This window comes from Panthera leo, chromosome B1 (genome assembly GCF_018350215.1).
Source record: "Panthera leo isolate Ple1 chromosome B1, P.leo_Ple1_pat1.1, whole genome shotgun sequence".
Classification (NCBI taxonomy): domain Eukaryota; kingdom Metazoa; phylum Chordata; class Mammalia; order Carnivora; family Felidae; genus Panthera; species Panthera leo.
This window is the reverse complement of record NC_056682.1, coordinates 85464083-85478062: the sequence shown is the minus strand read 5'-3', so window position 1 is coordinate 85478062 and position 13980 is coordinate 85464083. Positions and strand designations below refer to the sequence as shown.

The 13980-nt window shown below is 32.9% G+C and overlaps 1 protein-coding gene across 7 annotated transcripts in view; it reads left to right on the top strand.

Moving 5' to 3' along the window:
- ELMOD2 (ELMO domain containing 2) overlaps positions 1 to 13980 on the top strand; it is a 31691-nt gene that overhangs the window by 2584 nt on the left and 15127 nt on the right. For 6 of the 7 annotated variants that reach the window (XM_042935433.1, XM_042935438.1, XM_042935435.1 and 3 more), the window contains 4 exons: positions 803 to 831; positions 10616 to 10713; positions 10960 to 11089; positions 13618 to 13751. In XM_042935433.1, the coding sequence (XP_042791367.1) occupies positions 803 to 831; positions 10616 to 10713; positions 10960 to 11089; positions 13618 to 13751 (391 nt within the window). Of the gene's footprint in view, positions 1 to 802; positions 832 to 4652; positions 4734 to 10615; positions 10714 to 10959; positions 11090 to 13617; positions 13752 to 13980 lie in introns of all 7 variants that reach the window. The other variant, XM_042935439.1, reaches the window with a different exon arrangement.

The following is a 13980-nucleotide window of genomic DNA, read 5'->3' as shown; positions in this document are numbered from 1 at the left end:
AATTTTGTGGCTGACTTCAATTACTGCCTGCTCTTTTGATTTGCCCTTTTGGCTGCTCTAAGAAGAACAAAGTACTTTTGATGAGAAATCTTAACAGTAGTGGTTTATGTTCTGTAGTATGGGGGAAGAACATGTTAAGGCATTAATTTGTAGCAAAACTATTTGTCTTGAATTTTTCAAATTGCTGCGAATAAAGAGACTGTTAGTACATGTACCAGAAAAAAAATGTTAAATAGTCTAGTAAAAATGTTCTGGTCATTCTTAAAATAAAAGACAAGAATGGAAAAGCTGTTTTTTTATTTGTCTGTTAGAAGATAGTTAGCCAAATAATCTCTTATTTTTGTCCCTTCGTTGTTGTGTGATTTCACTTGCTAGTTCCTCAAATCTAAATGCCTACTCCATAAGGCTAACAAATGAAAAAAAAAAAAAAAGTAGTAGAGAGCACTTTCCTTATATAGTATTTAGATGAGTTTCTGGGACCCAAGCTATTGTGAGGCAGCCATGAATGAATTGCAGTGATTAGTAGACACTTGGCAGTTTGCATAGAAACAGATGACCCTGGGGAAATTAGGACAGTCCCACCACTTTGGCTCTGGTGTGTTGTGTTGGGTTGAGAGTCTTGGAATCATATCTAGTTATCTATAAGGATAATTTTTAAAAATTTTTCCTGTGTTATTCATGTGGAAATTACATCTTCTAAACTATTAACTTATTGCTGGCTTGATATTTATACTATTTTTTATAAAGTAATTCACAAACAGCATTTAAGTGGTAACATTCTTTTTTTTTTTCTTTATTTCAGAAAATTCCTTGACCTACTCCAAGAATAAGGTAGGATTATATCACGCTGGTAATTTTAGAAAACTTTTTCTTTAAAATAATACCTCAGTTTTTGAATTAATTATTTTTTTATGTTCTACAAGTCTTTGCTGTAAAAAGTATTGCATGAAATTTCCCACTTTTTTAAAAGTAATGTCTCACAGTTGTGAGATCGAGCCCCCTGTGGGGCTCCTCGTTGACCTGGACCTTACTTAAGATTCTCTCTCTCCCTCTCCCTCTGCCCCTCCCCTGCTCTCATACTCTCTCTTTCTTTCAAAAAGAGAGGTAATATTTTATTTTTGAAACATTTTCTTTATGTTAGTGTGCTACTTGTGCACAAAGAAGGTATTTGAATAATTTGTCTTTATCTGAGGTTTTGCTTGTTTATTTTGCCTCAAAACTTGATAGCCTTTGAAAAAGCAAGTTCTCAAGAGAAAAACCTCATAAACTGTTTTTGGGCTAGATTCTTACGTGAGAGATAAAGCAAACGATTTTGGATAGTTATAAAAAACTGTATCATGTGTCTTTTGATCTAAAATAAGTCATACCTCATGCTATTCATTAGTTAGCTTCTGCTGTGTAACAAACTTATAAAATCTCAGGGGCATGTATAATAATACATTGTTTATTTCTTGCTCATGGTCTGTGGGCCAACTGGAGAGGCTCTTCAAGTTGGTCCCAAGTTCAGATCTGTTACAATTGTGTCATTATGAAACCCAGGTTGAAAATGCAGTAGATACCTGGAGAATGTTCTTCTTGCAGTAGGTCATTATTTGTCCAACCACACAGACATGTCTGTCATGTCTATTAACATCTCATTTGCTAAAGTAAGTTACATAGCCAAACCCAAATCAAGGAGTAGAGAAATACACTATGCTCGCTATAAAGCCATGGTAAGCATGTGAGTATATAATTTAATTATAGGGGAGTGAAAAATTGGGACCAGTAATTCGATCTACTGCATGCTGTTCTTTTCTATAGTAGTTCACAGTTTTTTCTATATATATATATACATATACGTATATATGTATGTATATGTATCACTCGGTGTGACAAAGGTAGAGTATGGGTCATTTAGATCATTGTTTGAAATCCCGTAGGAGATCACAGCCAGCATTAACAACAAAAGGAATAGAATAGAATAGAATTAGAAAACATTGGTCATAATAAGGTTAAATACTGTTTTATGAAATTTTAATATTCATTATCTGTGTGTGTGCATCTGTTTATATTTTAGATATCCATGGGTATGTTTGTACTTGGTCATGATGTACAATGTGGATAAAAAAGAGTCAAAAACTGTTGACTTACTGTTGTCTAGTGATATTGATATGAGTTACTAATTCATGCCAGAGAGTAAATGGACATTGTTGAATATTGCAAGCATATCAGTTATGTTTGGGAAAGTGACCTATAAAATAAGTGTTTTACTGATTAGTTACCATCTTTTTCTATTAATGGTCAAGGTAAGAAAAGCTCATGTACATGAATATATATTGGGGAACAAGAGTCTGGAGTCCTACTCTTTTATTCCAAATCCTAGAGAGATTAATATTCTTCGTCTTTTTTAATGAGAATGTAAGGATCTAAAAAGTTAATAAGTTGTTGGTTCTAAAAATTTATTTTTACCTTATACGCCCATATGGTTCCTTCCATTAATTGAAACTTAGGATACAATTTCACAAAGTAACTATCAAAAATTGTGGAAGAACCTCAAGAGGAATTCTGAAACTAGCTGCTCAGTGTCACCGTGTGTAACTATTGTTACCATAACTGTAACAACAGTTTTGGTCACAGATTTTGCTAATGGGATTTTATGTGTAGTAAAATTATGCCAAATTTATGTGGGACCATACATAAGATTTTACTTTTTAAGAACTCTAGTGCCTTGGCCGAATCTTTGACCAAAGATTTGAGCAGTGCTATATATTCAACATTCCACCAGAGTCTTTGCAATATACAAAAGAAATAAAAACCAGTGTTGAATATACTTATGAATAGGCAATTTGTGAAAGTATAGATAAATAGAGGCTGAAGTGTTTGGGAACTTTAAGGTAGGGGTAATGAGTTAAAGAGCAGTACAATGTTTATTATTTTTTAATCTGATATACTGACTCTGAAAAGTCCTTTTGAAAAATAAACATTTGTATTGTTACAGTTTTATTATTAAAAAGTATAGATTGCTAATAGTGTTATGTAGGGCATACTAAAAAAAAGGATGGGTGGTGAACAAATGTAGTTACTGAATTATATATCACAGAAGCTTTGTTTTCTTGAAGTTTGAAATCTAAAATAAACTTGTCAATAAACAAATGGAGGAAGCCTCATCAATTTAAACATACCATTTCTGGTATGTATTGCATCTCACATATTTCCAGTTACTTTGTAGAGTAAAATCAAATTCTGATTTTGTGATATTTCTACTAACCTGATCTACTTTTTTATGTACATGAGAAAAGTCTGGGTTCAAATCCTGATTTTATCACTTGCTAGTTGTTTGACTTTTGTGTAAGTTACTTATTTTCTCATTGTAAAAGGAGGTGTGAATGCCCAAGTGATTGTTTTAGGTTAGAAGATATTAATATGAAAGCAGTCTAAGAGAATGCCTAGTACACGATAAGTATCCAACAAATAGTAATTATTGGTAATATTAATGGGATTAAACCAATATACACTACAAGATTTTGAGAACTTTAAAATATTCATGAAAGCTTCTTAGGTATTTCAATTCTCAACATTACTGATGATTGCTGTGAATAAAAGTGATTTTAATCTAAGGCCAGTTTCCTAAAGCAGTGATAGAATGGTCCTGTTGGGTTGTGAACTATTTCATAGTGGAAATTCTTTTCTTGACTGTTAAAAATTGAGTCTCATTTGCTGGTATTTTAGGCTAAGGACTACTTATTAATTATATATTAAGATCTATTAAACTTTGGGATTTATAAATGAAAATGGAAACTTTATTAGAATTTGAGGAGTCTAATTCAGTATTCTGCTAAGAAGCATGGCTGCTGTGGAATGTATGGTAATGTTACAAAACTTCACTGTACTAATGCATATACAAGTATTTGAAATATTTGAAATTTAGGAAAAGAACACTTTGTCAATCTAATAGTGTTTTTAACTGGCTGCATTTGTTTCAATTGCAGCTGCTGTCTTAGCTTTTAAATAATAATAATAACATTCTAGCTGTGGAATAATAAATTAGTTTTATGGCATCAGTTTAGTCGCCTGTGGGTCATTGCTATAGTGATGTGTATTTGCATATTTTTTGGTATCTAATTTTGCAAAAGCTAGACTTTAAGTACCCAACCTTTAAGTATATAACTACACAGGCATGGTGTTTCAAAAACGAAATGTTCACACACTGTGTATACAAACACAAATGTATGTATAATCTCCCCAAATTTGCTTGCATAGTGAAACTTACTGTTGATATTTGCTGCCTATGAATATGTGTTAATCATGTAATTTGTAATCTATCAAGGCAGGTATAATAAAAAAGACTATATTACTTTAATGTTCATCTAATGTTTTATAATAAAATCATATGTATAAGCATATATATCTTTTCTTACAAAATATATGATAAGTGATTCATATTTGTTGTTCTTATACTGTCACCCACTTTTTCTTTAGTAAAAAGTAAATGATATTGGGAAAATAGTCTTTGGGTGCTTACATGGTTTGAGGTTAAAAAAGAAAATTTTAGAATTGCTGACCTCAGAAATTCTCTGAGTACTATATATTCCAGTATGGAATATACCTTCAAAATGGTGGGGTACATAAGAACTAGAAAACATTGTAATGTTTTATATTTATCCTCCATCCAGGCTGCTATTTTGTTTTTGATGGGGAAGCAGACCTACCAAAAAGGTAGAGAATAAGCCAGGGATTAACAGATGGATAAAAAAGTAAGAAACCAATTAACTGAATATTGTTTCAAGAAATATACTCTAAACATAAAGACACAAACAAATAGAAAACAAAAGGATACACCATGCAAACAATAAGCATAAAAAAGCTGTTGTGTCTTTGTTTCAGAAAATATAAACTTGGAGTATTACCAGTGACTAAATACTTTTTTGTATTGATAAAAGGGTTAATTTATCAAATACAACATATTAAGTGTATGCACTTATTAACAAAGCTGCCAAATACTTGAATAAAAATTGACTCAAAGGGAGAAGTAGATGAATCAACAATTGTAGCTGGAAATACCTCTCAATACTTGATGGTACAAAAAGACAAAAAAAATCAGAAGGGATATTTACCATTTGAACAATACTTTTAACCATCTTGATCTAAATGGCATTTATAGTCAACAAATGCAAATGCAAAATGCACATTCTCAAGTACACATGGAATATTTATATAGACACATCAATATGTGAGTCTTTAAGTCTCAATAAATTTCAAAGGTTTGAACTTATACAGAGTATGTTTTCTGTCTCCCAAAGTACTAACTTAGAAGTAAGAAAACTATGACATCTAGAAAATTCCCAAGTATCTGGAAGATAACCCATGAATTAGAAAAGAATTCACAAGGGAAATTAAAAAGAAAAGAAACAAAACTGAACTCAGTGATAATGAAAACACAACATATCAAAATGTAAAGTGCACCTAAACAGCTTTTAAAGGCCTTAAATCAATGATCTATGCTTATGCCTTAAACCAGAAGAGAGCAAATTAAACCCAAAGTAAGGAAAAGAAAGGATATAATTAAAAGATAAAAAATTAATAAAATGGTAAACAGACAAAAGTAGGAAATAACAAACTCAAAAACTGATTCTTTGAAAAGATTTGATTCTTAGTAATATTAATAATCCTCTAGGAACATTGATCAAGAAAGAGAGGAAACCCAAATTACCAATATCAGGAATGATAGAGGAGACATCAAACTACAGTCATTAAAAGTATAAGGGGATGCTATGAATTTATCCCAATAAATTCTGTAGCTTAGATGAAAGGGACAAAGTCCTTGAAAAACACAATTTATCAAAACTAACACAAAAAGAAATTTAAAAATATAAATAGCCATATACTTAACAAATGGAATTTATAATCTAAAAGTATTGCACTAAAAACTCTCCTTCACTAGTGAACTCTTATTAAACATTTAAGAAGAAATAATACCACTATTACATAAACTCCTAGAAAATCAAGTAGGAAGGGGCGCCTGGGTGGCTCAGGTGGTTAAGCGTCCGACTTCGGCTCAGGTCATGATCTCATGGTCTGTGGGTTTGAGCCCCACGTCGGGCTCTGTGCTGGCAGCTCAGAGCCTGGAGCCTGTTTCAGATTCTGTGTCTCCCTCTTTCTCTGACCCTCCCCTGTTCATGCTCTCTCTCTGTCTCAAAAATAAATAAATGTTAAAAAAAAAAAAAAATGAAAAAAAAAAAAAGAAAAGTAGGAAGAAACACATTTTGTGAAGCCAGTATGACCCTGATACTAAAACCAGACAAGAACAGTATACTAAATAAAAATTACAAATCAATATCCTTCATGAATACAGATGTAAAAATTCTTCATTAGCAAATTCATCCCGGTAATGCGTAAAAAGGATATTACATCATGATTGAGTTTTCAAAATCAATGAATGTAATTCACCACATTAACAAAATAAATGAGAAAAATAAGATCATTTCAATAGATACTAAAAAACTATTTTGACAGAACTCAATACCCATTTTTGAGTAGAAAGCTAAACTAACTAGGAATAGGAGATTCTTCATCCTAATAAAGGCCATCTGTGAAAAACATGCAACTAACATGATACATAGTACTGGAATATTGAATGCTCCCACATCGAATGGGGAAAAAGCCCAGGATAGTTACTCTCTGATTTTATTCAGCCTTGTACAGGAGGTCCTAGGTAGTCCAGTAAGGAAAAGAAATCTAAAACATATGATTAAAGAGAAAGAAAGAAAACTGTCATTATTAACAGGTGGAAGAGTTTGTGAGTGCAGAGAACCCTAATAAATCTACAAAAACTACTAGCATTATTAATAAATGAAGTTAGCAATGTCTCAGGACACTGTGTTTCTGTAAGTTAGCAACAAACTTTTGGAAAACAAAAGAACAATACCGCTTACAGTAGCATTTAGAAACAAAGTACTCAATGATAAATTTAATGAAAACTACACAAGACTGCACTAAAACTCGTTTTCCTAAGAAACGTTAAAAGCACAAAGATTAATCATCAATTGGAAAACTCAATATTGTTAAGATGTTAATTCCCAAATTGACCTGTGGATTCAGTGCAATTCCAGTCAAAATCCCAACAAGCTATTTTTGAAGAAAGTGACAACTCATTCTAAAGTTTATACAGCAATGTAAATTTCCTAGTACACCCCAAGTAATCTACTAAAAAAACAAAATTAGAGGACTTAAACTACCTGAATTGAAAACTTTCTAGGCAAATAGATCAATATAACAGATGAGAAACCAGAAATAGACCACATGTAATTTTTTCTTAGAAAGAGTATGTGTATGTGTACATGTATAGGAGCAGGGGAAGGACAGAGGGAGAGGGAGAGGCAGAGAGAATCCCAAGTAGGCTCCACGCCCAGTGTGGAGCCTGCCACCAGGCTCTGTCTCCCAATGGTGAGATCATGACCTCAGCCCAAATCAAGAGTTGGATGCTTAACTAGCAACCACCCAAGTGCCCCATAGACCACATGTCATTTTTAACAAGGATTCCAGAGCAATTCAGTGAGAACAGGAAAGTGCAACAAATAGTGCTGGAACAATTGGATATCCAAATTGAGGAAAGTCGGGGCTCAACTCCTATTTCCCCTACATGTGAAAATTAATTTGATACGTGCTTTACACCTGTGTTTAAAATTTTAAAGCTTCTCAAAATATTGGAGAATATCTACCACCATGGGTTAAGCAAAGTTTTCTGTTAGAGAAGATAGAGTGCTACCATTTAAAAAAAAGTTGAAAAATTAGGCTTTATCAAGATAAAAACTGCTTATCAAAGATGTCTTTTAAAAATGAATTGGCAAAAAAAAAAATGGATAGGCAAGCAGCATAATGAGAAGATATTTGGTTAGCACATATATTTGGTTAGAGATTTGTATCTAGTAAAGTACTTTGAGATCTCTAATAAAAAGACAACACAGTTTTAAAAAGGGGAAAAGCCTTGAATAGTCACTTCACAAAGGAAAGAGATGCATATGCGTGTATACACACATATACATGTATATAAATATATAAATATACATACGTACATATACATGACATGGAACATATATTCATATATATGTACGTATAAAAGTATATATAAATAAAAATGGCCAAAAAGCACTTCTAAAAGTTCTCTACATTATTAGCAGGGAAATGCAAATTAAAAGCACAATAAGGGGATGCTACATGCACACTAGGATAGGATGATGAAATTTCCTAAATGAAATGGGCTGACAGCACCAAATGTTGGTGAGCACCTATGGGAGTATAAAATGCTAGCTACCATTACTATGGAAAATGGTTTTGGCAGTTTCTTCAAAGTTAAACATATCCTGTGTCTTAGCAATTCCACTCTTAGGTGTGTAAGAGAAATGAAAACCTGTATTTACAAAAACATAATAAAGGATCTTTATGGCGACTTTATTGATAATCATCTAAAACTGGAAACCGTGCAAATACCCATCACAAGAATGAATAAGCAAATTAAGATCTATTCATAAAATAGAATATTACTTGACAGTGAAACAAATTACTGTTAAAAGCAAGAATGTGAATGAATCCTAGGAACATTGAAAGAAGCCAGACACAAAAGAGTACCTACTTTCTGATTTGATTTATGTGTACACTACAAAGTTATGATGATAGAAATCAGGGTAGTGGTTGCTTCTTAAAAGAACAGTTGATTGAGAAAGGGCACGAGGGAACTTTCTGGGGTTATGGAAATGTTCTACATCTTGATAGGGATGTGTAATACTTGGTTATGTGCATTTGTCAAAATTGATCAAATTGAGTAACATCTGTTCTTTCACTGGATCTGTAATATACCTCAATTTTTTTTTAAAAAGTCAGTCTGCAGGAAAAAGTATTTGCTAAGAGACTAGACATTGTTTCTAATATGAACTCTGAATTTATGTAGGGCTTTAGCAAGTTCAGTCACTCATTCATTCATAATGTAAGAGTAAATAAGAGAGACAAAGCCCGTTGGCAAATATATAAAATAAAAGTAAACAAATATGGTGTAGTCAGTGCTCTGTCACTGAGGTATGAGCATAAAAGGAAGTAGCTGACTCCAGGGCCAAGGAAGGCTTTACAAAAGGAGGTGATATTTGATTAGGTTTGTCATGTTTTAGGAGGCAAAAGGCTTCTATCCATGGTAAAGGTAGCCCTTTCATTAGTCCTGAGTTATAAGCTTAAGTTTTAAGATATTTCCTATAGACATATGACCTCAGCATTTGACCAACTAGACCTTGTTGACCATATGTGTATCTTTACTGTCAGTCTTTGATCCTTTTCCTTCTCATTTTTTAATTTACTTTGGGGAGTCTTCTTTTTCTTCCCTTTTCTTCCTTTTAAATAATAGTATGCATTGCTGTACTTATCTTTTACTGAAACAGTTGCCTTCCCACAGGTTTTTATCTGTTAAATATCTCCATTTAACAATTATTTGTCACTTATCTTTTACATGCAGGATATGAAAAGATGAACTAGATACAATCTCTGTCCTCAAAGAATTTTCTACTTAATATAAAAATAACTATAATATAGAAAGTAGAATATATCATAGAAAGGTTATAGATAAATTATTATGGGGATTCAAAGAGAGGAGAGGTTAATTCCACTTGAATAGAATCAGTGAAGGCTTCTTTGACCTGGTATGTGAGCTAACTTAAAAATGGGAAGTATTGATATGTTAGTGATTGGGAAAGAGCATTCCAGAAGAAAGGCCCAGGATATGCAGAGGTATAACTCCAGGTATGATGAGAATATTTTGCCTGGAGTTATAAGGGATACCAGAGAGGATTTTGATGGTAGTTTACAGAAGGATAAGAGTTAAAGAAACTTTTTAAGGGTAAGAAAGACCTGAACTTGTTTGATTGTTGAAAGAAGGATCCAGTGGACATTTATAGGACATATTATGTAAGAAATCTGCTTTATATGCATAGAAAAAAGACTAAGGATATCTGTTACCATGGGCTATGTCTGGGGGGTCAGTAATTACAAGAATATTTGAGTTCTTTCTGCTCTTCTGCATTTAAGTTTTTTAACTTTTTTTTTTAATATTTATTTATTTTTGAGAGAGAGACAGAGAACGAGTAGGGGAGGAGCAGAGAGAGGGAGACAGAATCCAAAGCAGGCTCCAGACTCTTAGCTGTCAGCACAGAGCCCACTGTGGGGGCTCGAACTCACAAGCTGTGAGATCATGACCTGAGCCAAAGTCAGAAGCTTAACCAACCAACCCACCCAGATGCCCCAAGTTTTTTTTAACTTCTGCATTAAAATTTTTGTACACATATTTTTGTTATGTAATTAAAAAAATATATATATATATCTGCTTCATGCACCCACTGTGGTGGTAGCTCATTTGCTAAGAACTTACCAGTTGAGAACCTATTGATTCCAGTTGAAGAAGCCTTTATCTGATACATCATGCTGCTTCTCTTTTATATATGTTTGTATGTATGTATGTATGATTTTAGCCCTAGTGAAGCAAATTTGGTTTATTTTACATTTTAATATATGCATTGTAAAGACTAAATGCCCCCAAAACTTACTGTTGTGTTTCAACTATAAGAGATTTTCCTCATTCAGCTTTCTTTCACATAAACAGGTTTTGCAGAAAGCAACACTTGTTGTTCAGAGTGAAGTAGACAAATGTGTAGAAGATATAATGAAGGAAAAGAATATTAACCCTGAGAAGGATGCCAGGTATGCTGTCTTTACAGTATTCTCTTTTATTATACACTTGTATGGTGAGGTGTGGAGATCACATACACAGTTATAAAATATTGGAGCTGAAGGATTTGTAGAGATCATCCATTTCAACCATTTCACTTCACTAGATGAGGAATTGAGGAGATGCTTTCTAAATACACATATGAACCACAAGCTATGGAAGACATTATTGTGATAAGAAGATGTGATTTTTAAAAATAATAATTTTATCGTTTTCAGTTTTAAAATCTGCATGAAGGCATGCTTACTGCAGATATCCGGTTATAAACAGCTCTATTTGGATGTAGAGAGTGTGAGGAAAAGGCCATATGATTCTGATAACCTCCAACATGAAAAGCTGCTTCTCAAGGTAAAATTTTGTTTTCAGTATTTGGAGTTATTGGACACTGGAAAAATAAATTGGGCTTGAGCTAGTAAGGTCTGTGTGCAAATTCTAGAGGCTTACACAGTCATCCAATTTCTTTGCCCCTTTTGTTGGCAAAAGATTTTGAGTTAACTATTTTTATAATATTCTGATAAGCCTCTTTAAAATATATTCACATAAATTTTAATGTTTTTAATTCTGAAATAAAAGATAAACTTATTAAGAGAGATATCTTTTTAACTGATAAGTATGAGTCCATAAGCTTCAGATGTTCCCTCTACTTTTTGTATAAATCGCTCATTTAAGTTAGGCATTTTTTTTTTTTAGCTTACTTTCAAATTGTGAACATGGATGTCCCATTTCATATTATTATGTCAAATATTTTAGGATTTATGGAATGTGAATTGCCAAGTAATGCCATCACAGATTTAAAAATTAATAAAGTAATAAAATTTACTTTGAATTTTCCTATTTCTTATTTCTAAAGTATAAATACGTGAGGCTGGTGAGAGGCCAAAATTAGAGATTAGTATACCCGGAATAAGCTTTCCAGATCATCTGGTCTAGCATCTTCATTTTAGGTTTAGGGATGAGGATTCTAAGGCCCAAAGGAGATAAAGTAATTTGCTTTAGGGCCAATTTTATTTTTAATGGTTAAAGTCAAAGAAAATAGCACATTGTACTTGGAGTTAGGAGTTTGTTATACATAAAAATGCTGTAGAAAGAGGCATTAGTAGTATCTAAGTAACAGTAAGAGACAAGTTAAAAAAAAAAAAACCCTGTTTTTCAAAAAGAGTATAAATACATACTTCACTTAATTTTAAAATTAAAAATAAAACTTGATTTTGTCAAATGAGGATGATGAAAATACGTATCTCAAAGGGCTGTTAGTGTAGACTGAATTTGTATATTTAAAGTTATAGAAAAAAAATTAAAAAAACACAAAGTTTTAGAATTGTGCTGGGCACTCACTGTGGCTTGGCCTCTGTTTATATCCTCATTGTTAATCATTATTCCCTTAACTTCTGACCCTTTTTACATAATACCTTCCCTTTAGAAGGGGTAAGATGTAAATCCAAGCATTTTAGTCAAGGGAATTTTTATCTTAGTGATTCATCATGAAACCCAGTTTTAAAGGTAAAAAGCCAGTTGCTGGCAGTGAACCACCCAGCCATTGCACAGACTCAGCAGTCTCTGTGGGTAAAGTAGGTACGTGTTTCTGTAAGTGTAGTTTAAGGCCCACCTTCACTAAAGTTAACGAGTGTCTTAATATTTAGAATTGAAGGTTCTACTTTTACCCTATGAAATCAGAATCACCAGAGATGGAACCCAGCAGTTTGATATTTGTGTATTTTATTTTACTTTATTTTATTTTTAATTTTTTTAAGTTTATTCATTTTGAGAGGGAGTAAGTGGGGGAGGGGCAGAGAGAGAGGGAGGGAGAGAATCCTAAGCAGGCTCTGCACTGTCAGCACAGAGCCTGATGTGGGGCTCAAACTCACAAAATGGGAGACCATGACCTGAGCCGAAACCAAGAGTTGGACACTTAACCAACTGAGCCACCCATCATCAAACCCCTTGCCAAACTCATGGAGAGATGCCAATATGTTAGTAAAAAGAGAAGAGACCAGGTAAAATCTAATGTAATGCCTGGATTCACTTCGGGGCCAGAGTCTTGACCCTGTCTTAAAGTCACAAGTCTTCACATTTTATTTTAGGTGACAGGATACTCCTTTCATTAGGAGTCCTTTACTCAACAATGCCTGAAATTGTAGTGAAATGGAAAAAAAATGCAGGTATTTCTGTTCTGCAAATATTCACAAACTTTTTAATAATTTTTATAAGTCTGTTTTCTTTGATGACTTTTGTGGTATTGAATTTAGAAAAGGATTAAATTTTTTCAACTTTATTTTGCTTTGGTTAGTTTGTTGCTAATATTTGATTTCTGTTCTTAAATCCTCAGTCTTAAGGAACATATTTACTTGAAACCAAGCCATATTATATTTTTCTTTTAAAATTATGAAAATTTATAAAATAATGATCATATGGATTGAAATACTAGCAGTCTTACTTCTTCATGATTCCCTCCCTGTCTCCCTTCTGATTAGGGACTAATCACTCACCATTAGAGTGGAGCCTACTTAAGTATTTAGTGTTTGAGGCAAGGACCAAGTACCTAACAGTGTTTTTCTTAAGGAGGCAGTTTACCAATGCTGGTATATATGTATTACTTAGTAAATAAAGATACTTCACTGTTTTAGATATCTGTATACTTGACACTTTTTCAAAGTCTACTGTTCTTTATATCAGTCTTTTAAGTTAGGGTAAGTACGCTGCATTTTTTAGGATAATTGTAATGTTCTCTTAAGTATAGTTTTTGTTGAACCTATAATTTGTCTACAAAAGCTATTTAACATTGAAAGCATTTGACTTATATTAGCTATGAGAAGAAAAATGTCTTGGTAAATTAAGAACATCACTATTATTTGTAATATGGAAGCATGTTTGTACAGCTTTGGAATCTTCTAATGCCCACGAAAAAGTTGAAGGCTAGAATCTCCAAGCAGTGGGCCGACATTGGTTTCCAGGGTGATGATCCCAAAACAGACTTCAGAGGCATGGGCATACTTGGATTAATCAATCTCGTGTAAGTGAAAATAAACTTTTTTTTCTTCTTTAAGTGAAATTACATGGAACCTCCAATATTATTAAACTCTAATAATTGATCTAGTTGTTTCACACTTTCTCTGAATTTGAATAGCTACACTGCTAGAAGTATTTACTGATGTGCTGGCAACAATATGAAAACATGGGAAAGATTTTCTGTGTGTATGATTTCTTTGCTGACTAATATCTTTCTTCTTCCTTTCTCTCCC